This window comes from Podarcis muralis, chromosome 15 (genome assembly GCF_964188315.1).
Source record: "Podarcis muralis chromosome 15, rPodMur119.hap1.1, whole genome shotgun sequence".
Taxonomy (NCBI): domain Eukaryota; kingdom Metazoa; phylum Chordata; class Lepidosauria; order Squamata; family Lacertidae; genus Podarcis; species Podarcis muralis.
This window is the reverse complement of record NC_135669.1, coordinates 40,534,843-40,561,344: the sequence shown is the minus strand read 5'-3', so window position 1 is coordinate 40,561,344 and position 26,502 is coordinate 40,534,843. Positions and strand designations below refer to the sequence as shown.

General features: G+C 42.9%; 1 protein-coding gene across 4 annotated transcripts in view; it reads left to right on the top strand.

The window, feature by feature from the left end:
- The window catches only part of BRIP1 (BRCA1 interacting DNA helicase 1), a 148,562-nt gene that overhangs the window by 79,707 nt on the left and 42,353 nt on the right, over positions 1 to 26,502 (top strand). For 3 of the 4 annotated variants that reach the window (XM_028708132.2, XM_028708133.2, XM_028708130.2), the window contains exons 15-17: positions 4,859 to 5,018; positions 7,100 to 7,221; positions 24,679 to 24,791. In XM_028708132.2, coding sequence (XP_028563965.2) covers positions 4,859 to 5,018; positions 7,100 to 7,221; positions 24,679 to 24,791 — 395 coding nt within the window. The remainder of the gene's footprint in view (positions 1 to 4,858; positions 5,019 to 7,099; positions 7,222 to 24,678; positions 24,792 to 26,502) is intronic. The other variant, XM_028708135.2, reaches the window with a different exon arrangement.

The window sequence follows — 26,502 nt, the reverse complement described above, 5'->3', positions numbered from 1 at the left end:
CTCTGAATTTATAAATTCCGTTCCTAATTTTTTATTAACCAATATATGTTTATGTTTTTTCGCTACATGCGTCTCTTGGCAGCAAACCACGTCACATTTTTTATTTCTCAAAACTTTCTCTATTTTATTCCTTTTTGATTTTTCGTTTAGACCATTAACATTCCACGTTAGAAAAGTTAAAGACATTACTGAAATTAAATATCAAGTTTATTTCTAACTTTCAATTCCTTGCTTCTTCCTCTTCTTCTGTGTTCTCCTCCTCCACCTCACCTTCCTCCTCCTCCACCCCTCCATCTCCCTCTCCCTCCCCCCTTCGCGGCCCCGCTCCTCCCCCCTCTTCAGCTCCCCCGCCTCCTATGTCTCTTCTGTTTTTTACTCTATCCTCCTTTTTGTCAAGCTCTCTCTCGTATCTTCTTAGGAACTTTTCTACCTCTAATGGGTTGGTCAGTTTGAACTTCTTGTCCTTAAAAAAGAAGGCAATTCCTTCGGGGAATTCCCACCTGAATTGAATGTTGTTCCTTCTCAAAACCCCTGTTATGTGTCTATATCCCTCCCTCTTGCGTAATAGTCTAACTGGGATCTCTTTAAGGACAATTATTGGTCTTACGCCTATTATTAATTTTTTGTGGTAACTCGTTTTAAGTATCAAGTTCCTCATTCCTATTGAGTTAAACACTACTAAGCAGTCCCCGAGGGGTTTCTTAGTCCTGTTCTGGTATGTTCTTATTTTAATTCTATAGGCGTTGTCTATCGTGTATGCGACCTCCTCCTCCTTCATCTCTAACCACTTGGCTAATTCCTTAATTATTCTCTCCCTGATGTTCTCATTCATTTCCTCCTCTATACCTCTAAATTTTAAATGCATTTGCCTTTGTCGCATTTCCGTCATTGCAATACTGTCCCATATCTGTTCCTGTGTCTTATTCAGTTCTCGCATTCCCTCCTTCACCTTTTCCGTCTCCCTTTTCTGTTCTCTCACGTCTTTTTGAATTTTTTTGTTGGTTTCCTCAAATGTCTTGGTTTTGGCTGTTAACTCTTGAACTTTATTCGAGAGTTCCCCTATTGCATCCTCTATTCTCCTATCTATCCTCTCTTGTAGTTCCTCTAGTTTATTTTCTATATGATTTTCATTCTGTTTAAGTTCCTCCTTGATTTTTAGCCATAAAAAATCCAAATCTTTAATTTCTTCCTGTCTAGATACTTTTCTTTCACCTGGAGTCCCTCCTCCCCTCCTCCCGTTCTTCCCCTGCATTTTTATCTTAGTTAACCACTGTGGTTTTGAGGTGATTCTCTCCCCTTAAGGGCTCACAATCTGTTTATTCTCACTCTAAAGGTCGTTAATCCTTTCTGGGAGGTTTCTCTAACCACGGTAAGTAATCCCAGACTACCACTCTCCCCCAGTCCACTTCCCCCTCTTTTGTATCTGAGTTATCGTATCTGCTCTCTTTTCCAATTAATCCACAAGTTCCTTTAGTTCCTTTAGTTAGAGCGACGTTAGGGGGTCAGGGTGGTTGTAGTGTATCACAGTCTTATCCAGGTGGGGTGAATAGTTCAGCTCTCCAATTAAGGTAATTGTCCCAATTGAAAATTCCGACTGCGTTGAGGGTCTTTTTCCAGCTGCATCAAAGTTTTCCAATTTCTCCCAATCCTTCAGGGGGGTCTTCAATCTCTCTCGATCTCACTCAGTCCTTCAGGGAGATCTCTATCTTTTTTTCGGTCTTATTCCCTTTCTTTCTCCCCAATTAGGGGCTTAATAAGACATTAAATAACCAATAACAAAGTATCCAAAGTATCCAAATCTCAGCTAGTTATCTATCTGCCCATACACTTATTCGGGAGATTGATAGGATCTATTAATAAGAGGGGGGGGAGCGGGGGGGCTTGGCAATATGACGTTTACAGGTTAGGTAAGAAAGACAGAGAGGGGAGAGTGAGCGTCACTATAAAACAGTAAAAAAGAAAAAGCACACTTCAATTGGTCTGTGGGGGGGGGGGGGAGAGGAGGGGGTAACCAGTACACAGAACACAAATCAGTACAAAATACACACTATGCAATGGCCAGTCTAGACCGTCCAATCGACCAGAGCAAGTAGTTCGCCAAATAGAAGTCTCAAATCAAATCCTCTGCAGCGTTTGTTGCTGCGTATACTTAATAACGTGCAGTTGGGAATCCTCAAAAAAGAAAAGTAAAAGAACAAATCGCAGTCCAGAGCGGATCGTAAGCCAATCCAACTAAGCAAGTAACGAACTCAGGCAAACAGTTCTAAGTCGTTCAAAGTCATTCAAAACGTTCTGCGTATAAAATTAGTCTATATATACAAGTTCCACTTCACTTATCCAAAAAGAAAGAAGCCTCTCATCGTTTCGTGCGTGCACAGCGCGGCTGTTGTGAAGTGTAAAGGGCTATTATGGGCTGCCCCCCTTCCTGACTACCGACGATTTCACAACCTGCGCCATTTTCGCTCTCCTTCGGGTGGGGTCCATGCACGAAATCTATAACAGCCCGGACTCACCCATCTTTAGAAGTCTTTGATGTTGTTCAGAACCAGCGACGATGGGGATTCCGTTTTGAAACTTTGGAGGTTCGTCGTCTTACTCGGTGGGAGCTTGAGGCATCGTAGCTCGGAGACGGAGTTTCCCTATTTGCGCCCGCGGCTCCTCCCTGTGCTTCTCCCCATGCAGGGGAGCCACAGCAATGAGTCGCCGCTCTCGCGCTGCCGGGAATCCTTCCCCCAGGGGCTCCCCCCCTGGGTTTCTGCTTTTCTTTTGGGGGGCGCAGTGCCCTTGCGGCACCCCCTGAATCTCCAAGTTACTCGGAAAGCTCTTAGCGTAGCTTTCCGCGCTCCCTCTCCGACCGCGACCGGAACCGGAAGTCGGAAATTAATGAACCTAAGTTGGTTGTGGTCATTAATTTCAATGGGTTTCCTCTGAGTATTACTTTTGATACAACCATAAGTTAATCCAAGCAATCAGCTTAACTAATTCACAGCCCATTGCAATGCAAGTCTACTCAGAGTTGAATCCCTCTGTGGTCAAGAGGCAAATGTGCAGAGCATGGCAGCCTTAGTATCCTCTACACCTAACAAGGAGCTCAGGGGGCAACACTTGGCTCTTAGAGATTACCATATTTTTCGCTCTATAAGATGTTACTTCTGCGTTCAAGTTTTTGAAAATCAGTATTACTGTTTTTATCTTGCCCTCTTTGGACATCTTCATTTTGATTACAAATGTTTTACACACATCCTTCCCCCCTTTCATTTCACTTGCCACTTCAGAGTGCAAGGCGTATGACCCCCTTTACTTCTTCTTTAATAAGCATTAAAGGGAACATGTGTTCATGGATAGCTGTGGGTCCTGCCTAGATTTGCTGAACCAGGCTGTTAGGTCCAAGTGAACTTTGGCACTTAAAGGGTTCTCGAGAGTTCAGCCTGAGGTTGCTGGATAGGAAATAAGGTTAAGAGATAAGGGATGTTGCGGGTGTCTGCTCTGGGAATTCCTGCAGGTTCCACAGGGAGCAGTTTTGCACTGCTTGAGGCAAAACTCTTAGAGGAAGTGAGTGAAACTACAGGGCAATAAGTCAGGCAGGGCTCAAGAATGAATAGAGTGAGCATAATAGCCATTGTAATTCAACAGATTTGTGTGTGTGTGGACGAGTATATTGCTGTGCATGCAAAATAACTGCCACTCAGTATCACAGAAGACAACTGTATTTACTGCTTGTACAGTTTAGATATTTTGATGGGCCCAAGCAGGAATAGATAATAGAACAAATAAAACATGGGTCTTCTTCATGGATGCTGTGCTGTGTCCCACATACTGGACAGCACATGCTTTATATACAAAAGGCTCCAGGTTCCATCCTTGGCAAGGATGAGGAGAGATCCCTGTCTGAATCTCACTGCCAGTCAGTGGAGAGCAGCCTTTGTTAGCCTGGTGCCTTCCAGGTGTTTTGGACTGCAACTTTCATAAGTCCCACCTGTTATAAGTGCCATGGGGGAATGATGGATATGGGCAAGTGGGGGAACCAAAGTCAGGGAACTCTCCTATCTTTCAGCCTAACGTACCTGATGGGATTGTTTAAATGATAAAATTGGATACCTTCCCCCTCCCCTTTGTGGAATATTTTCTGAATAAATATCCAGGTTGTCTCACCACCTCAGGCCAGACCTGGAACAAGCCAGGAGCTATACTGCAAGGACATCAGAAGTCCCTTTAGAGGGTGGTAAAAAATGGGAATATATTTTCAGTTCGTTTTGCTTATTTGACAGAATGTGTATCCCACTTTATCATAAAAACCTCTTAAGTGCTTTATGTAAAGTATGAAATATACTTGGAAATTATTATAAATAATAATTTATATACATTGGATATACATTGAAATACATACAGTCAGAAATTAATAATCTATTGACCAATTTTTCCAAATAGAAATAAAATAAGCAGTGAAAAATATAAATATAAAGTAAAATACATATTAAATTAGACGTCAGAGTTACAAATATGTGCAGTCTTGCCTATATTTTTTTTAAATGATTGATTCCCCCCGCCCCCGGTAACTTCTGTATGTCTTTGCAATGATAATTGTGCCATATGACTGTGTGTCCATACATACTTTCTGCTTAAAGAACTCTGATGTTTCAAAATCCCAAAGCTGTTAAGTTTCATTTTCTTTCAGTGGGCTGCTTAAACAAGTTTGCAAGAAAGAGAGACAGAAAGAAACGTATATGAAATGAATTTATAGTTCTTTTCTGTGTACATCGTATTTTACCCATGTGCATATATCATTTTGATTTTGAAAGAAGCAGGAGAATTGGTAGGCATAGTTCTTATACTTTCATTTTTGGGGTCATCTGTTCAGATGTTAGATAAACTGAAAGATCGCTGGCTGCACACTGGCTTATGGGAAAAGCTTGAACTGATTAAGACAGTCATCGTGGAACCTAAAGGAGGCAACAAAGCTGACTTTGACGAGCTGCTGCAAGTATACTACGATGCCATAAAATTTAAAGAAGGAAAAGGTAAGTGGCCCAGGTAAAAAATGTAGAAGCTTGAAAACTTGTCTGCTGAGGCTGGAGCAAGACTGTGGGGTGCATGACCAGCTGCTGCTAAAGCTGCCAGCCCTATGTCAAGTTCCACCATCTCAGCTAAACATCTCGTGCAACTTACCCCGTCTCCTGACCTCACAATGTTGTGGGTTTCTTTGTCCAATCTAGATAACATTGCCTGCCTCCGCTGGGGGTAATTTCTTAATGTAGTAAGGTCAAGGGACACAGGTAAGTTGTGCTGCATGCTATATGGCAGGTGGCAGAAACTAGACCCATGGCGTCCGTTTCCAGCAGGAGCCTTGTGTTCTTTGTTATGTGTAGGTCTGCCTTTGTTGCTGTGTATTGGGAGAGAAGAGGAGCCGAAAGGTTGGGCCAGTGTTACAGCAGGAAATGACGAAAAGCCAGTTAGTAGGTTCAAAAGCTCTTTTTTCGTGAAATGTACCAGGTCACAAAGGGACGCAGGTGGCGCTGTGGGTTAAACCACAGAGCCTAGGACTTGCCAATCAGAAGGTCAGCGGTTCAAATCCCCGCGACGGGGTGAGCTCCTGTTGCTCAGTCCCTGCTCCTGCCAACCTAGCAGTTCGAAAGCATGTCAAAGTGCAAGTAGGAAGGTGGGAAGGTAAACAGCATTTCCGTGCGCTGCTCTGGTTCGCCAAAAGTGGCTTAGTCATGCTGGCCACATGACCCGGAAGCTGTGCGCCGGCTCCCTTGGCCAATAAAGCGAGATGAGCGTTGCAACCCCAGAGTCGGCCACGACTGGACCTAATGGTCAGGGGTCCCTTTACCTTTACCAGGTCACAAAGAACTTTGTACAGGAGCACTGTTCATTGGGGATATATTAGAAATTTGAAAAGAAACTAATAATAATAATAATAATAATAATAATAATAATAATAATAATAATATATTATTTGTTGAAAAATCATTCATGACATTGTGCACATTTCATGTAAGTGATGAAAAAATGCATGAATTCGCCAAGAAAAGTATTGGAAATACTCTGAGGTTGGTGGATTCTCACTAAATCCTTCCTTAGGGACAAACTCCAGAGGTTGTAGTGAGAGAGAGTTCTGCAGTAGCCCAAAGACTTAACATGTATAGGGTGCTATTGAGCCTTGCCTGTGCACAAAGGCGATGATGCCCTGGGTCAGCTTGCTGAGCCAAACTCAGTGAACTGTGGTCGGCTGTCTGGCTTTTGTTATATGCTGGAGAACCGGTTTTTACCCTAGCCTTTGACACCTGAGAGATATAGGGTTGTAGGACCCATCCAATTATTTTAATTTATTTAAATACTGTATTTTTACATTGCCTTAACCCACCACAACCTGGGGTCTTATGGTTAAAAGTGGGTAAGAATTCTGACAAATAAATGGATAACGAGGAAGAAGACTGATGGTGTCCACATTGCGGCACTTGCTTTCACTGGCAAGAGCCAACTTCATCAGGTGTACAGGGGAACAGCAGGAAGTGGTCTTTCCAAGTACAAGTCATTTTGCCTAAATTACGCCTTTTCATATAATTTCAATTTTTCACGATTCAAAATAAACATTTTGAAACTCATTGATATCCAGTGACTTCCCTACTTTTATTTCCATTCTTCATTTTACATGTCTTCCATTCCTGCATATTTTACTATAACCATTCAAGTCAGTTTTCCATTTTTATACCATTCAAACATTAATTAGCCGCCCAGAGTGGCTGGGGAAACCCAGCCAGATGGGCAGGGTATAAATTATTATTATTATTATTATTATTATTATTATTATTATTATTATTATTATTATTATTAACACTGTTGAATTTATCTTAATGCTGCCAGCATTTTCAGTTGTGTACAATTATTTTCCATATATTCAATAAATGTTTTCCACTCTTCTTTAAATATATGTTCTTATTGCTTTCTTACTCCATGTGTTGAACCTGCAAGTTCTGCATATTCTGATATCTTAAGTTGTCAATCCTCTTTGTCTGGGACCTTGCTCATTTTCCATCGCTTAGCCAAAATTATGAATGATATGATCCATAACTTAAGTTCTTTATCATTCTCATTTAAGATGGGGCACTTCTTATTGCTGTCTGCAGAGGCAAAGTCAGTGAAGGTTTGGATTTCTCTGATGACAATGCCCGTGCTGTTGTAACCATAGGAATTCCATTTCCAAATGTGAAAGACCTTCAGGTAGGAAACTTGACACTGTCAAAATCACGTAAGTGGCATCATGTCCAGTTTCATTATTTTATTACCCACCCGTGTATAACTGCACACTTGGCCCCTTTCCAAAAGATTGTGTTTTTTGCACATATAAACCAAAGAGCCTTGAAAAGTTATGTACTCATTTGGTTTAGAATCTTGGTTGACCTTCATCTGAATGTGTCTTGCTGTTAGAGCTCTGCTGTCACCTGCTAGCTGTAGCAAAGTGCTTGTTGCTTGAAGGCCTGCAAAAAAATAAATAAATAAAGGCCTGGCTCAAGGGTGAGGGCACTTGTGGCATCCATATATTGTTGGACTCCTCTACCATCAGCCCCAGCCAGTGAGGCCAAAGGTCAAGGGTAATGGGAATTGTAGCTCTAGACCATTCAATACAGAGGCTTCCTATTTATTGCTTGCTTTTCATGGTGATTGATGTCGCACACCCCTTTCTTTGCTATAATAAGTTACATGCTCAGATTCAGGAGGCTTCTTGCTCAGCTTTCTGACAAGTACTAACAAAAGAAAACCTTTATGAACGCCCTCCCATCAGATGTCAAAGAAATAAACAACTATATGACATTTAGAAGACATCTGAAAGCAGCCCTGTTTAGGGAGGTTTGTAATGACTGATGTTTTAATGTATTTTTAACCTTCTGTTGGAAGCTGCACAGAGTGGCTGGGGAAGAAATAAATTATAGTGCTTACCTAGCTGTTTGCTATTATTGGGTCCAGTGACATGCTTGCCTAGTTGCTGGTATTATTATTACTATTATTACTGCTACTGCTGCTGCTGTTGCATTTATTTCCCACTTTTCTCTAAGCTCAGGTTCTTCCTGCTTTCCATTCTATGTTCACAACAACCTTGTGAGGTAGGTTAAGCGACAAGATAGTGGCTCACCCAGGCTCACTAAATAAGCTTAATGACTGAGTGGGGTCCTCTTCCAAGATTCTTAACCACTACACCACAGTGGCCTGAAGTCATAACCAGACAGAGGAATTTCATTGCTCCCATATTGGCCCTTATCCAGACATGTATTTTAATCTGTATTTTTTCCTTAGAGTGTATACGTTTATATTGATTCTGTTCATTTTGCGTGTTTTCATCTTGCGTTCCGCGGCAACCCAGAAATACTGAAATGGGTTACTTCTGGGATTCACCGCTCACGCATGCTCAGAAGCGCTAAATCGCGTTTTGCGCATGCGCAGAAGTGCCAAATTGCACCGTGCGCCTGCGCAGATGTGGCGCTTTGAGTTGCGGGCTTATCACGTTATGGACGGGCCTCTGGAATGGATCCCGTCTGTAACACGAGGTACCACTGTATTTGTAAACCCATTCAATCAAAGTTAAGTCATTTACAAATTTTGCTAAATAAATTACCGTAAATATCTTAAGTTAGGCAGCAAGAGCTATTACCAGGGTGGTTATAGATGCTAGAAATGTTGCTGTTTCCCCTAGATTGTGTAAAGTTAGATATTGCTTAGCAAGGTTTGGCAAAAAAAAAAAGCCGCTTCATTTGGAAACATTGCTCAGTTTTGACCAAAGTTTGCGCAAAACCTGAATTGTATTAAGAATGATAATATATAACTAAGTGGAAACAGAAGACAATGGAAGATCACTACCACACTCTCATTTGAGCTTGTGGAATGATTTATTGAACTGAGCCAATACAGACATTTGGGACATTAACTTCTATTCTTGTAGGAGGTTGTGATGACCAATATGTTGTGTGTTCTTTGTTGCTTGTGTAGTTCTGTTTACCTAAAAATGAATATTATTTTTTTTAAAAAAAGGAATGGCAATATGTATATACAGTGAGAAATCTTAGGACACCTTGAGATATCTCCAGGAAGAAGTATTGCAATTTGGGTCAGGTTGACCTCGTTTGTGATCTGAGTGCTGGGAGGGACATGCGATGATAGCCTTACATCAGCAAGTCTATTCACAAAAGCCATGGTGGTTTGTCCCCAGAAGAAGAAGACCATCAAGACCTCTTTTAACTTCATCTAGTAGGTGTTATTGAGGAGCACCACATTTATTCCCCACTCCCTCTAGCATTCTGTGCTGAGTTTGCCCCTGGTCAGCTTGGCCCTTGGCTGCAAAGGTGTTTTCAGCATTCATCTGCCAGCTGTCTTTGGGGCCATGTCAACATAGCAGTGTAAGCCAGCAGCCTTTTCTTGTGTCTAGAGTGAAAGCAATGCTCTCTCTATTGAATTCCTGCCACTTGCAACTGAAGTAATTGAAGTCTTTTCTGAGACTGGGGCTGAGGGTGAGCAATGGGGATGATTAAGTACTTCTGAAGAAGAGGGACTTGACTTGACTGGGGAAACTCTCTGACATAAAGCGGCCAGAGGCCATCTACCATTACTGCACATCTGCTGATGCACTTTGCAATAGGAAAACACACTGGCATGCAGAAGAGCTGGTCTGTGGTCCTTTGTTTATTATGATGATGAGGAAAGATTTCTTAGTTTACAAAAACGTGTGCATTGTCTCTTTTTTCAAGTTGTGTTTTCTACAGATCAGTTTCATTTGTTGTGAGAAGTTAGTGTTGCATGCAATATTAGTTTGGGAAGAAAAGAGGAGGAGGGGGATGGTGGGGTGGTAATGCTTCTATTCTTTTAAAATAAATTTAAAAAATTAAAAAATTGTTCAGTAGCACCTTAGAGACCAACTAAGTTTGTTCTGGGTATAAGCTTTCGTGTGGGGTTTTGTATGGGTTCTCTTACTATTTGCTTGTTGTATTTCCTGGGTGGTGAGAGAGGTTGAGGGTGGCCTAGGGTGTGGTTGGTTGTCTTTGGTTGTCTGTAGTGAGATTTGTTTATGTGTGTGAGTGTATGGGGGTGGATTTTTGGATCAGGTTAGCCAGATTGATTTGTATGCTGTCAGCAGATTCTTGTTGTTGTCTTGTTGGGCTATGTATGTGATAAAGGGGAACTATACTGGGCTGAAGGCGTCTTCTACTTGTCCCCGTGTCAGTTTCAGTTTGTTGGTTAGTTTTTCTAGTAAGACTGTTTTCCATACTATTTGATACAATTGATCCATGATTATTCCTGATAGGTATCTCCAGTGTCTTCTGGCTGCTGAGAGTAGGTGGGTTATGAGCTCTTTATAATGTGAGTGGGCAATATTATCTTGGAAGATGTTCAATAGGGCCAGTTCTGGGGTGACATCTAATACTTGCTTAGTTATTTTGCATATTTCTTGTATGACTGATGTTCCAGAAGAGTTGGATTTGGGGACATTCCCACCACATGTGGAGGTATGTACCTGTGGAGGTAAAGCCTCTCCATCATTTTGGCAAGGCTCCTGGGCATATCAGCACTAGTTTCTGTGGTGTTAGGTACCACCTGTAAGTGAGTTTCAGGGTGAGAATTTCCCAGTATAAACCATAGAGCCCTCTCTTAAATAACTGTATTGGAAGCCCCTTTACGTGCCTTTATCATTTTAACTTTGTGATTGGAAGGTAATTAGAACATACTCTTGAATCTCATATTTACACATCCCACCAATAACCCTATTAAGACTTGTGCAGAATCACAGGACTTGAATGTGTGACAGATCTTATTATTCATTTTGATTATTTTTAAAATTGTCAGTTGTTTAATTTAAATGTTGTTTTAATGAATTGATTTTCGTAATGGTGACACCTTTTGCATTCTTCTCTTGGTTATATTTGAGGAGAATCAACCAATCTCTGTCCCCCCCACTCCAGATATAAGGAGATTTTCTGCTGCAGAGTTTGAGAGTTGCTATATCAGTCCTTACTGAAAGAGAAACAAGGGGTTTGAAAAGCGGAGCCTTTGCACTTGCTTGTATATTATGGGAGTGAAAAATAATCGCTATAATCTTCAGAAGCTGGCTGTTACAGCAAAAATAAAGAGAGCGCTGTTAAGAGTCCAGCACAAAGCTCTGGTACTCTCAGTGGGGAGGGCTTTGGAGAAGCAGGAAAATGCATTTCTGAGCCAAAAAATGACTTCTTTGGCTGTGACCAGATTTCCTCTGCCCACCTCTGGGACTTCAATGTTGAGGTAGGAAAATGTGATTTTTGGAGCCAAGTGTGGCTTGGTGAGCCTGACTTGTAATTTACTACTCTTTCCTCGGGGACCTAAAAATAAGGAAAGTCTCCGTGAAATGTTGATAATGGGCAGCTCTGAAGTGCAGACCTCAGGCTAGTGTTCCCAAAGAGGATTTCTTCACTTCCACCTTTCCTAGATGACTCTTAAGAGACCATAATTCAGTAAGAGCCACTTTCAGTAGGAAGGTTGCGTATGAGGCACTGGGTGCGGAAATAAACAAGCGAGGGTTTTTTATTTGTGCGTGTGTGTGTATAAACTTAGAGATTCTTGGCTTCCTTTCAATTGATTAAAAATATAGCTGTGATGTGGTTTACACATTCATACATGTTTGTATCTATCTTGAAGTAAAGGCCACTGTGGTTCGAATGTTAACTTAGGAAGGTATCTAACAGCATAATTTGTGAACCATGATGGAGTACATCAATTCAGTTACACATTTCAGTGCTTCAGGATCGTGTTAATGAGGCGAAATATTTTTCAAGTTCACGACCCTGGCTTCTTCACTGCCCTGATGAGGAATCAATTGAATCGAGGTGGCTAATGCTTCTCACTGACAGAGGACGACTTTCGATTACCCATCAGGAATACCTATGTACCCGTGCCTGCCCTGTTGCAGCTAGCAGAGAGAAAAGACCTCTCTTGTCATAGCCCCATCTGCGCTAGACATTATGCCCTCTGAAATTAAGTGCATATTGGCTGTTGGCTAAAACGCAACAAACTGACTGACTGGCATTACAGCCATGAAGCTGTCTTGGTGACTTTGGGCCAGTCGCTGTCTCTCAGCCTAACCTACCTCACAGGGTTGTTGTGGGGAATAAAATGAATTTGGAGCAGTGGATGGGAAACCCATGTGTGCTGTCTTAGGGTTTCTGGAGGAAAAGCAGGATATAGGTCTAGTAAAATAACATCTTCCATGACCTTATATAAATATTTGGCCCTTATAATTGCTGTGAAACGCTGCCCTCTCAAAATGGGAATCGCGCAGTAATGCCACTGTATCATTCTAAGTTACAGTGCAGAAATATTTTAAAGGAAATTGCCAGTTAAGGGTGCTGGAGGCTACCTGTAGTTTTATGCAGCCTTGTAAAGTGCCTTTGCCAGATGGCAGTAAAACCCGTAACACTGAAGTTCAGATTAAGGGCTTGGGGTTGGCAGACCACTACTGGAGTGACATTTAATCTCCATACCTTGGCACAAGTTTCAGAAAAGCTTTCGCATAAATATACCCTTCAGTGAAACCTTCTGACAAAGAGACAAACTTTTTCCTTTATACCTTCAGTAGTTTACTTTTCTGATCCAAGAAGGAGGCGGGAGGGGGGAATATTCCAAAGTGATTTTCTTGTGTTTAGCTTGTCCTTAGCAAGTAGCGCTGACCTTTAAGTTTTTACTTTACTGTCAAAGTATGTCGAAGGCTTTAAAAGTGAAGCTATCACCTTGGGGAATTGTAAGGATGACTGACACTTACCACTTCACCTTAGACGCAGTGGCACTGAGCGTATGCAGCCGCGTTGTACCTCAAGGGAAGCTGTTTGATTTTTTCTTCACTTCTGCTTCACTGGAAATGGATTGGATTTTCTCTTCAGAGGAGAGTTTTCGTTGCATTAGATTTTAATCAAGTCACTTGCTCGCAGTCCCTCAAAGCCTGCACAACTGTGATGAGTAGATGGGGCCCGGGGTGAATGTGCTACATGATTTGTCAAAGCCGTAGAACTTCAAGATCTCAGAGAGGCCGTGTGCCGTAGTTTGACAACACTAGAAAGTGTTTCCCTGGTTGCAATGTTATATAAGCCTCCCCTATTTTCTTTGTCACTGGCATTAAGGACGCAAAGGGGAAAGAGCCAAGTCCAAGCTGTATTGTGTATCACAAAGAGAAAGCACCAATGTGGGGTAGTGGCTGGAGCGATTGTCTAGTAAGGACAGCCAACATGGTGCCCTCCAAATGTTGCTGGACTAAAAACCCCATTATCCCTGGCTTCTGGCTATGCAGGCTGTGGCTGATGTAAGATGGAAACTAGCAACATCTGTAGAGCACCACATTAGTTACCCATGCTCTAGAGTTTGGCACCCCCAAATTCGGCCCTCCAGATGTTATGGGACTACAATTCCCATCATCACTGACCACTGGTCCTGTTAGCTAGGGATGATGGGAGTTGTAGTCCCAAAACATCTGGAGGGCTGAGTTTGGGGATGCCTGCTCTAGAGAGACCCGGGTTCAAATTCCCAAATAGTCCAAGATCACCCAGTGAGTTTTATGACTGAGAATTTGAACCTGGAACTCTTTAGTCCATGGGTAGCCAACTTGGTGCTCTCCAGATGTTGGATTCCATCTCCCATCAACCCCAGCCACCATGGTCAATGGTCAGGAATGATAGGAGCTGTATCTCAACAAAATCTGGATGGAAGGAATCCAAATGATTGGCTCATATATCTTCATTGATGGGCAGACTCATATTTACTTATTTAAGTTGCTTGCATACCATACCACCCTTCTTACAAGTATACTCCAAGGTGGTTCAGAATAAAAAATTAAAATATGTAATTATAGGTATGGGAGAAGGCAGTAAAGAGCACTCCCGAAGTACATATTAAATTCAGTTGAGAGATCAGGAGTGGACTGCAAAATCATGTCCTTCCTACCCCTTCCATTTGCCTCTTGCCTCTACCATGGGATTTGTTCTTGCCTGCCTTAAGCAGAGTGAAGTGTTGCATCAATCAGTCATGGTTAACATGGTTCCTCCTTAACCAGGGTTTGCGCTGAACAGCTTCGGCTCTTGTTTATGCAAGAGTGATACAGATATCGTGGTATGTGCGAAAGGGCCCTTATGACCTAAATGCAAACATTTAGCTTTCATTTGTGAGACTCTGGTCTTTTTTTATGTCTGCTTCGGCAGCTTGCTCTTGCAATAGTTCCAAGATAGCAGCCTCCCCTTCGTATTTTAGCCCCAGAAGACTAATAGAGACTTGAATGTTCAAATCTTAGCTTTTAGTGACTCCACCAAGGAGCCTGGATCTTTTGAAGTGTGCTCTTGTGACCGCCCAAGTCTTTATACATGCACTATTTAGTCTTAATTCTCACAGATGTTACCCCTCCGTTTGAAGGTGGTGGGGATGTTAAAAGCTGCAGTGTTTAATGCTGCTCCCACTTGAAAAGATTTTTATTTATAAAAAGACCGGGGGGGGGGTGATGTTTCACTTCTCACACTAGCTGGCTTTTACGGCTGCTTGGCAGTCACTAGGCCAGGGGTGGGGGGGACAACTAGGTGGCAAGCTGCATTGTGAAGGAGCATAATCATTGCTATTTCAGGTGGAAGCAAAGCTCTTCTGACATGTGAAATCTTAAGCAGTTATTTCTCATGTCGTTTTCGTATAGGAATGGGATGTGTCTCCCGCTTTCCCTCCCTCTCTCTGCCATTGTCAGATGTTGAACATTATAATCTGAAAACATTAAGACTGGGTGCCAGCCAACCCCCTCTCCACCCTCCCGCCGAACATCAGAATGTGAAAATGTTAGGACTGCGGTACCAAATACTAGATGACAATGGCAGAAAGTTTCTGCCTCTGCTCTGTTCAAGATGGCTGTGAAATGGCCGTCTTTGTGACTGGTGTAAAAGGGAGTGTGGCTCTTCTGCTTTCTCGAATGGTGTCGGCATTGGGTCTCAGGGCCGTGACTTTTGAACTTCCTGCATTCCGGGAAACTTTTCCACATGGGCTTCTCTCTTAAGGAGAACCCAGTGCATCTGCCATGCAGTACTTGCAATATTGCAAAGGGTTCTTAGGTCATTGCCCAAAGCAGTGGTAGCCAGGATCTGGCCCCACAATATTGCTGGAGTGCAACTGGCATCCTCCCTGACCATTGGCTGTGCTGGCCTGGAGTTGATGGGACTTGTAGCCCAACAACATCTGAAGGGCACCACGTTGCTCTTGATCCCTCATCTTGGATGCACACTCAGTTCAAGCAGGGCACTGGCTGGGCCTGTGGGGCTTCACTATCACTCAGCATGTACATTTCCAAGGTTCCCCTTAGTTTGGGCATAGGAAGGAAAGATTAGTAGCAGTGGGAAAACCTGTATTTCAAGGAAGCTCATGGGGAAAGACCTTAATTCAGCGTTAGAGTGCACATGCTTTACATGCAGAAGGTTCCAAGTTTGAGCCTTGACATTTCCAATGGTGGGAAGAGACCCTTTCCAATGGTGGGAAGAGACCATGTAGAGGCACTGCCAGTCAGTGGAGACAATACTGGGCTAGATAGACCTAAAGTCTGACCTGGTACAAGGCAGCTTCATATGTTCCTAAGCTTGCCCACCAGTACTAGTGTTCAGCCATATTATTAGGACCAGGATCATTTAAGGACTGTCTTACCCTGTACATCCCAGTAGAGATGTACTGAAATCATCTGGGAAAGCCCTTCAGGCTCCTTCCCCTTATATAGAACTTTAGAGCCTTAAAGGACCAACCCTCTTGCTTGAAGACAGGTGTTCTTCTCTTCCATTGCCTCCCTCTTGGTGTGCTCCCTGCACTTCCAGACTGGTTCTTCAGATTTGAAGGAAGGCTGGCTGTGAGGTCCAGGCTCTGGCCCAGGTCTGGGAGAGGGACATCTATCCTTCACCTTAGCGAGCAAAATATATTGGGCTGGTCCTGCTTGTGGCTGTCCTAAACCACCCGTTCATTTAGTTTGTAAAAGTCTATTTTAGTTTGTTCTCCCCCAACCCACACTCCCCATTAATTTTTAGCAAGATATTGCACTGTATTGGATTAAAGCTGCCTCTCCTGAAAATTGTGAAAAATGTACCAGATTTTTTTTAAAAAATAAATACAGTCTGTTTTCCTTGTATTTAGGATATGCAGGGTACAAAGCCCAAAGCAGCAATTTGTCAGTAAAATTTATATTGCGATAGTTTGCCCTGATAACTGTGTTTACAGTATGCTGATACTGAATGGAAAATGTTTCTTCTGCGAATTCTTCCTGCTCTGGTGTGGGTTTTTGCTTTAAACTGTTTTGGGTCGAAAGGTTCCTACTTTGGCTACAGATAAAACCTTTCTGCATGAGTGTCTGGTGGACAATGTGTTTATTTTTACTGAGGCAAAGTTTTCTTAATGGTTTGAATCCCTACGTTTTAACAGGTTTAGCCCTTATATTTATTTAATGGGCTGAACTCCCGCTTCTAAAAGGCTTTATCACTCAGGAATAAAGCGGTGCCATGCCGATCTTAACATTTTGTTTATGTGAGGATATTTTAATCTCTTTAGAGCTTCCAGGTTCACATGCTCTGAGAATCGCATCAGCTTTATGTCGAAGCTGCTTGTTGAACTAAGCCGATGTTTCCAAAAAAATTTGATATCATTTTTTTGGTGGGGGTGGGAGGTTAAAGTTGGAAGCATGCTTGACTCCTACATTCAGAATGCCCTTGTTTCCTTCCTGTCTAATCTTGATCAGCTCCTAAAATAAAAGGCAGGCATGCTCCTTGCAAAGGCAAGATAGCTCAGTGATTATTGCCCCATGGCTTCCCTCCCTCCTTATTGCCCCGTCACCCTTGGATGTGGTAGAGCAGCTGCTTTGCACGTATAAAGTCCCCGGTTCAATCCACAGTACGTCCACATAGAGCTGGGAATATCCCCGGCTTGAAACCCTGGAGAGTCACTGCCAGCCAGTGTAGACAGTACTGAGCTATGTGGACCAGCTGTCTAATAACTCAGTGTAAGGCTGTTGTGTGCATGTGTCTTAACAGAGCTTAAATGTCTGATAGAATGGAAGAAGCGTCCGCAGAGCTTTCCACAGTCAAGAAGACGGGAAAGATTCTTCTAGTGGAATTTGTCTAGGGCCTCATCTGGCACCTTTTCGCTGGCTTGGAGTTGGTGGATAGACAGACTGAGATGTTTAGGCATTTAGATATTTAGGCTTTCCCATCCAAAACATAGAAGGCAGCAGTGTTCTTATCTCCAACCCCTTTGAGGTCAGTTCATCTAAACTGGGTTGCCCAAGACCACCCAGCAAGCTGTGCTGAACGTTTGTGACGTCCTCCTAACATTGTTGTTCATAATTTTTCTAGCTCATTTAGTATTCCCCGCACCCCAAAAGGCGCGTTGCAAATTCTTGCCTCCTTTAGCACTGGCACGGACCTCATGGGATAGGCTAAGCTGAGAGATAACGGCTCATCCAAGGCCACCCAAAGAGCTGTGCTGCTAGCCTCCCAAACCTGGAGCCAGCGTGGTGTGGTGGTTAAGAGTGGTGGACTCACAATCTGGTGAACCGGGTTCGCTTTCCCACTCCTCCACATGCAGCTGCTGGGTTCGTGTCTCCGCTCCTCCACATGCAGCTGCTGGGTGACCTTGGGCTAGTCACACTTCTCTGAAGCCTCACTCACCTCACAGAGTGTTTGTTGTGGGGGAGGAAGGGAAAGGAGATTATTAGCCGCTTTGAGACGCTTTGAGTGAAAGGTGGGATATCAAGTCCAAACTCCTCCTCCTCCTCCTCCTCCTCTTCTTCTTCTTCTTCTTCTTCTTCTTCTCTGACTTGATGCTGTGCATACAGGCTTCTCTTGGAGCAGCAGAATTTCAAGTTATAAGAACATAAGAATCTGCTGGATCAGGACAATGGCACATTTGGTCCAGTACAGTGGTACCTTGGTTTACAACCATAATCCATTCTGGAGGTCCCTTTGTAAACCAAAACAGGTTGTAACCCAAGGCGCACTTTCGCCAATGGGGCCTCCAAAAAAATGAGTGGTAATCCAGAAAAAGTTCGCAAACCGGGACACGCGCTTCCGGGTTTGATGTGTTTGTAATCCAAACGTATGCAAACCAGACTGTTCGCAAACCAAGGTATCCTGTTCTCACAGTGGCCTGTCAGATACTTGTGGGGAACCTGCAAGTAGGACCCAAGCACAAGAGCACTCTCACCTCTTGCAGTTTCCAGCAAGTGGGATTCAGAAGCCCTGTTGCCTCTAACCATGGAACCAGAGCCGAGCCATTGGTGGACTTACCTGCCATGAATTTGTCTAATCTCAAGTATGCTCTACAACATATGTTCTGCAATGTGTTTTTAATGTTGTACACCACCCTGGGATCTTCTGTTAAAGGGTGGTAGAAAAATTGTATTATTATTATTATTATTATTATTATTATTATTATTATTATTATTATGTGATTTTCTATGACTTAGTGGTATATAAATATTTTTATAAATGAATTAAAAAACAGGGGTGAAGCCCCCCATTTCAAGTGTGCCCTCCCTCTTGATTCCCCAAAGAAGAATCCCTCTTCTATCCCTTCCTGTATTTCACCCCCCCCCCCTTGCTAAATATCTTCTCCATAATGTGTAATTAACCTTCTGCATGGAGAAAGCACTAAAAAAAGGAGGACACTTGAGGAAGGCGATCCAGGCCCTTTAAATCATTCCAAAGCATTTCTTTGCTCATAGATTGGAAGGCAAAAAGTTTTTGTTTACAGCCTGTTCTTTTCTTTCTTGAAAACTCGGCTTGGTGTGGAAATGGTGGGGAAGGGGACGAAATAGAGCAAGAGGAGGGAACATTCTTGGTTAATGTTCAGTTGCAGGGGAGGTCTGTCTAATTAAGCATTAAGGAAACAGTGGTTAACAGGTATAATGCTGTTAGACTCCGGCTAATATGAATGCGACCGTGACCTCCCAGATAGATCAAAGCCTAATCTCTCTGACAGCTACAAGATGACATGGCTTGCCACAGGCCTTCTGCTGCTCCTCGCTGGAGCTCTTTGTCTGCAAAGCATGCCTGATAGCTAGGAGTATATTTTTAAGGATGAACAGGTAGAAGTAAAGGGCTGTCTTTTGACATTTTAACTAATCCCTTCTAGCCTGTGCTTTACTTGCACATTTAGGATATTTGCTAGCAGGAGACGCTGGCTTTTCCACATATGCAGCATGTCATGTTGAATCGGGCGTCACGGTGATGCCTGATAATGCAAACGTATACAGTGAAATGGATTCTGATTGCGTTAAAGTGACGTGCGCTGACCTTTTACCTGTTACGTGATTCACAAGGAACACTTTAACCCTTAATGAGCAGACACAAGGGTTTGAATTTATTTTCTGTTATTCTGTTATTAAGCAGTGATACACTGTGTCTCTATGTTGTTGTTGTTGTTGTTTAGTCGTTTAGTCGTGTCCGACTCTTCGTGACCCCATGGACCAGGGCACGCCAGGCACCTCTGTCCTCCACTACCTCCCGCAGTTTGGTCAACCTCATGCTGGTAACCTCGAAAACACTATCCAACCATCTCGTCCTCTGTCGCCCCCTTCTCCTTGTGCCCTCCATCTTTCCCAGCATCAGTGTCTTCTCCAGGGAGTCTTCTCTTCTCATGAGGTGGCCAAAGTACTGGAGCCTCAGCTTCACGATCTGTCCTTCCAGTGAGCACTCAGGTCTGATTTCCTTAAGAATGGATGCATTTGATCTTCTTGCCGTCCATGGGACTCTCAAGAGTCTTCTCCAGCACCATAATTCAAAAGCATCAATTCTTCGGCGATCAGCCTTCTTTATGGTCCAGCTCTCACTTCCATACATCACTACTGGGAAGACCATGGCTTTAACTATACGGACCTTTGTTGGCAAGGTGACATCTCTACTTCTCAAGATGCTGTCTAGGCCTGTCATTGCCCTTCTCCCAAGAAGCAGGCGTCTTTTAATTTCGTGGCTGCTGTCACCATCTGCAGTGATCATGGAGCCCAAGAAAGTAAAATCTCTCACTGCCTCCATTTCTTCCCCTTCTATTTGCCAGGAGGTGATGGGACCAGTGGCCATGATCTTCGTTTTTTTGATATTGAGCTTCAGACCATATTTTGCGCTCTCCTCTTTCACCCTCATTAAAAGGTTCTTTAATTCCTCCTCACTTTCTGCCATCAAGGTTGTGTCATCTGCATATCTGAGGTTGTTGATATTTCTTCCGGCAATCTTAATTCCAGCTTGGGATTCATCCAGCCCAGCCTTTCGCATGATGTATTCTGCATATAAATTAAATAAGCAGGGAGACAAAATACAGCCTTGTCGTACTCCTTTCCCAATTTTGAACCAATCAGTTGTTCCATATCCAGTTCTAACTGTAGCTTCTTGTCCCACATAGAGATTTCTCAGGAGACAGATGAGGTGATCAGGCACTCCCATTTCTTTAAGAACTTGCCATAGTTTGCTGTGGTCGACACAGTCAAAGGCTTTTGCATAGTCAATGAAGCAGAAGTAGATGTCTTTCTGGAACTCTCTAGCTTTCTCCATAATCCAGCGCATGTTTGCAATTTGGTCTCTGGTTCCTCTGCCTCTTCTAAATCCAGCTTGCACTTCTGGGAGTTCTCGATCCACATACTGCTTGAGCCTTCCTTGTAGAATTTTAAGCATAACCTTGCTAGCGTGTGAAATGAGTGCAATTGTGCGGTAGTTGGAGCATTCTTTGGCACTGCCCTTCTTTGGGATTGGGATGTAGACTGATCTTCTCCAATCTTCTGGCCACTGCTGAGTTTTCCATATTTGCTGGCATATTGAGTGTAGCACCTTAACAGCATCATCTTTTAAAATTTTAAATAGTTCAGCTGGAATACCATCACTTCCACTGGCCTTGTTATTTGCAGTGCTTTCTAAGGCCCATTTGACTTCACTTTCCAGGATGTCTGGCTCAAGGTCAGCAACCACACTGCCTGGGGTGTACGAGGCATCCATTTCTTTCTGGTATAGTTCCTCTGTGTATTCTTGCCACCTCTTCTTGATGTCTTCTGCTTCTGTTAGGTCCTTTCCACTTTTGTCTTTTATTATGGTAATCTTTGTACGAAATGTTCCTTTCATATCTCCAATTTTCTTGAACAGATCTCTGGTTCTTCCCATTCTGTTGTTTTCCTCTATTTGTTTGCATTGCTCGTTTAAGAAGGCCTTCTTGTCTCTCCTTGCTGTTCTTTGGAAATCTGCATTCAATTTCCTGTATCTTTCACTATCTCCCTCGCATTTTGCTTGCCTTCTCTCCTCCGCTATTTGTAAGGCCTCGTTGGACAGCCACTTTGCTTTCTTGCATTTCCTTTTCATTGGGATGGTTTTCGTTGCTGCCTCCTGTACAATGTTACGAGCCTCCATCCATAGTTCTTCAGGCACTCTGTCCACCAAATCTAAATCCTTAAACCTGTTCGTCACTTCCACTGTGTATTCATAAGGGATTTGACTTAGATTGTATCTTACCGGCCCAGTGGTTTTTCCTACTTTCTTCAGTTTAAGCTTGAATTTTGCTATAAGAAGCTGATGATCTGAGCCACAGTCAGCTCCAGGTCTTGTTTTTGCTGACTGTATAGAGCTTCTCCATCTTTGGCTGCAGAGAATATAATCAATCTGATTTCGATGCTGCCCATCTGGTGATGTCCATGTGTAGAGTCGTCTCTTGTGTTGTTGGAAAAGCGTGTTTGTGATGACCAGCTTGTTCTCTTGACAGAACTCTATTAGCCTTTGCCCTGCTTCGTTTTGATCTCCAAGGCCAAACTTGCCAGTTGTTCCTTTTATCTCTTGATTCCCTACTTTAGCATTCCAGTCCCCTATAATGAGAAGAACATCCTTCTTTGGTGTCACTTCTATAAGGTGTTGTAAGTCTTCATAGAATTGGTCAATTTCAGTTTCTTCAGCACCAGTAGTTGGGGCATAAACTTGGATTACTGTGATGTTAAAAGGTCTGCCTTGGATTCGTATCGAGATCATTCTATCATTTTTGAGATTGCATCCCAGTACAGCTTTCACCACTCTTTTGTTGACTATGAGGGCCACTCCATTTCTTTTACGGGTTTCTTGCCCACAGTAGTAGATGTGATGGTCATCCGAACTGAATTCGCCCATTCCTGTCCATTTTAGTTCACTGATGCCCAGGATGTCAATATTTATTCTTGCCATCTCATTTTTGACCACCTCCAACTTACCCAGGTTCATGGTTCTTACATTCCAGGTTCCTATGCAATATTTTTCTTTACAGCATTGGACTTTCCTTTCGCTTCCAGGCATATCCGCAACTGAGCGTCCTTTCGGCTTTGGCCCAGCCACTTCATCAGCTCTGGATCTACTTGTACTTGCCCTCCGCTCTTCCCCAGTAGCATGTTGGACGCCTTCCGACCTGAGGGGCTCATCTTCCAGCGTCATAACTTTTATATGCCTGTTGTCTTTGTCCATGGAGTTTTCTTGGCAAGGATACTGGAGTGGCTTGCCGGTTCCTCCTCCAGGTGGATCACGTTTGGTCAAAACTCTCCACTATGACCTGTTCGTCTTGTGTGCCCTGCTCGGCATAGTTCATAGCTTCTCTGAGTTTCTTCAAGCCCCTTCGCCACGGCAAGGCAGTGATCCAGGCATGTCTCTATACCCCCCTCCAAAAAAAGCTGTCTTGTTATTTAAAATAGTTATACAGTTTTCATATCCAGGGGTCAGCAACTAGAAGCCCCAGGGACAAAGCTGCCCTCCCACACATTACCTTTTCCAGGAAACTTAGTTGCTGACCAAAGGCAGCCTTTTATTTTCCATCATTTACTTACAGAGGTTCATGTCCTGCTTAGCTCAAGAAGGGCAGAGCTCCAAAGTAACATGGGGTGGCTAAATTTGCATGGCATTAAGTGCAAAGAAATGTAAGGCACAGACCAGATCTGCCCCGTGAGGCAGAGCCTATTGGACAGTTCTTTTGCATAGGACCCTTTCAGTAACATTAAAAGAGGATTAGACAAATTCATGGAAAAGGCTGTCACTGGCTGCTAGCTCTGTTGGCTATGCTCCAGCTCCACTGTTGGAGGCAGTATGTCTCTGAATGCCAGTTGCTGGAAATCACAAGTGGGGAGAGTGCTGTTTTACTCGGGTCCTGCTTGTGAGCTTCCCACAGATACCTGGTTGGCCACTGTGGGTCACTGGAGTTGACAGGCCTTTGATCTACTTTAGTTCCTGGATGTTTCTGTGAGGTTGCAGAAGAGAACTCGGGTCTCAGGCAGCCTTGCTGCGCTGATCATCAGAATGGAAGGGGCAGGAGATATATATATATAGAGAGAGAGAGTCTGGAACTGGAAATCGTTTGCAAAAACTACTTGTGGCCTGTTCTATATAAGGCTTGCTCAGCAAACTTTAAATGCAGTAGGGGGAACCTTCAGCCCCCAATCAATAAATTCTGAGTGACGGAAACAAATATTAGATCTGTGAAATCAAACTGGATTTATTTTCTGGCTGCAAAGTTTGAATTTGTAAATTTGACAGGCTGTTTTTTTTAAAAGGGCATAGGCACATAAAATAACATAAAAAGAAAAGAATCCTTACCCAAATTCGAGTTGAAAGTTACCTGTCAGAAGTGGTTAGAAGTCTGCTGTTTTATCTCTTGAAGCGTGTCCTTTCAGTTGTCAGTTTTAAAAGGTTAATATAGAACAAAAGAGCAGTGAAATTAACCTTCCTTTGTGTAGCTTTATGGCTTTCGTTTTTCAAACCAAACCTGTTGTTTAGCTTGAATAGCAGGCCTGGGCTTTTCCATCCTGATCCAAGTGCCTTCCCTGCCTTTGGAAAAGGAGGGCAAGGAGCTTGGCTTGGCTTGGCTTGGCTTGCTGGTACTCAATATTCCACTTTCTGAAAAATTCCATCTTGTGTCTGAGCAGATAGATGTGTGAGGAGGAGTTCTAACTATTTTTTAGCCTGTGCTTCACAAGGGAGGAGAGGTAGGATTGTACCCCGACTTATCCACAGGAGGTACCTGTCCTGCTTTCAGGGCGACCAGAGGTCCACACACTGGATGTAATGGATGTCTTAGAATCGTAGTTTGCCCTAACTGCCCTTTAGATCCAAATCATAATTTGTATTTCAGCTGTTCAGGCAAAGCATGGTTTATGCAGTTTCCCACTTTGCTGAGAATCCTCAAAGTCATAGCAAAGTGAGGAGACATGTGCACTCGGGGGGAAAGTGGGGGGAAATAAAAGAAAGGTGATATCAACCATTTTACCAACATGTACAATGTTAACAGACTGAGAACCATAAAAAGCATTTTAAAATATTTTTGTAACTGGCTTTCCTAGAAAGCAGAATATAAGTTCTTTTTTTCTTTTTTCTTTTTGCAGTTGCGCGCGCGCGCACACACACACACACACACACTTTCCAATATCCAAAATGATATATTGACTTGCATCCATAAACAAAGTTAAGTATAGGCTCCAGCTCAGAAAGTTCTTTCAGAGTTATAAAATTAATATATAGATGTCTGCTGGTTACCTGAATTAGTTTTACTTATCATTTTGTCCAGAATAAATAGAGCAGTTTGGCAACTGAAAAAGCCATTCTCTTGTTTTGATAATTACTTGATAAGGCAAATTAACAGTTGTACTACTTGAAATTTATGCAGGAATTTTAAAATATATTGTAATTTCTCCAGGTTGAGCTTAAGAGGAAGTACAATGACCTACATTCCAAAGACAGAGGACTTCTACCAGGCAGCCAGTGGTATGAAATCCAGGCCTTCAGAGCTCTCAACCAAGCATTGGGCAGGTGAGTAGAATTAGATTATTCCTGTATAGATTCATATATATTTGGGGCTTTATCTAGTTTTGTTTTGTTTGCAAAATTGCAATTAATAGAAAACAAAACTAATAGAGACACAAACAGGTGAACAAGAGTCATAATCAGAGATGAGAAGGGTGTGGCAGGGGCAGGAGTTGTCCCCACGTCCTGACCTGGAAGCACTGGCAATTGAACCTGGAACTTTCTGCATGCAAAGTAGATGCTCTGCCATTGAGTCACAGCCCTTTTTCCAACCCTCCAACAAAGTAGAGAGGTGCCCCAAAACATTGGAGGAAAAAAATCCCACTTATAGCTGAACCCGGTAGCTCCCTCACTTTGCTGTAAGTGATTCTGAACTATAATCTGCAGTCTTGTAAACATTTGTGACCTGCATTCTCTGTGGACTAAACATCTTGTACACCAGTTCAGCTAAAGCTGAAGTGATGTTTTGTAGAATCGAGTAACAAGGCAGTACTGGAGATTTCTGTAGCCTGCACCTTCCTTGCTTTCAAGCTATGCCGCTTGTATTGTAAAGTTTTCTTTATATGTCATTTCATTGTCTTACTCACTAGGCTTGCCAAGCCTGGTGTTGTTTGGTTGTTTGTTTGCTTTTCGGTTTCTAAAAATCAGACAGGCACATCTAGCAGAGCATTTGCTTCTTTGGGAAATATGAATATTCATCTGATCCTTTCAAAAAAAGTATCTTGGTCATCTTGGAAACAAAGTACACAGCTTTCCAAAAGCAAGAAAAGCTTCCCTCTTTCTCCATAATATTTGCTGAGAAGGTGCCTCTTCACTGCTGTTGTTTTTTCTACAGCAAACTAATAGGGGAATAAGTGCTTTAAACAAATAAGTGCTTTAAACAAAACAAAAAAAAATCTGGTAAAGAAATGGGGACATCAATAATAACCAGTAGCCTCTCATAGCCAGCATTGCTGAGGGATTTTAAGAAACCACAAAATCACTACAGGTTTGAAATCAGTTGTTAAGATCAGTGCAGTTTCAAAAGGTTCAGTGCACCATCCTATCTTAAAATAGTCATATCAAAATATGGACAAAAACCTGCTCCTTGATCTCGGGAACCATATGGTTATGACATCTAAAAAGTTGTCCAAATGCATAGCAAACAGACAACTTTCCAAAAACAGAGTAGATATTTATTATCATTATCATCTGGTTAGAGCATGATGCTGATAATACTAAGGTCACAGATTCAATCGCCATATGGGACAGCTACATATTCCTGCATTGCAGGAGGTTAGACTAGATGATCCTCAGGGTCCCTTCCAACCTGGCAGTTCTATCTAGGCTGCCTACAGTATCTAGTGTGTTTCATACGCCAGAAGATAGACACAGCCTTTTCCCTTAGGCTCGCACTCTAAAATGTCTGGGGGGCGTAGCTCCACAATGGAGCATCTGCTTTGTAGGCCGAGGGTCCCAGGTTCATTCCCCAGCACCTCCAATAAACAGAAACAATTATTAGATGATGAGATGGACCTCTCTCTGCCTGAGACCCTGCAGTCCAACAAAGTAGTACTGGGCCAGATAGCAGCTTGTTATGGCTGGAGGGAGATTGGTATGGAAAACCAAAAGGAACATCTTTAACAGGGATTGAAGTCTAGCTGGAGGCAGGGAAGGACCTTTAGCTCAGTAGAAGAACATCTGCTTCGCATGCAGAAGTTCCTTCCCCATCCCTAGA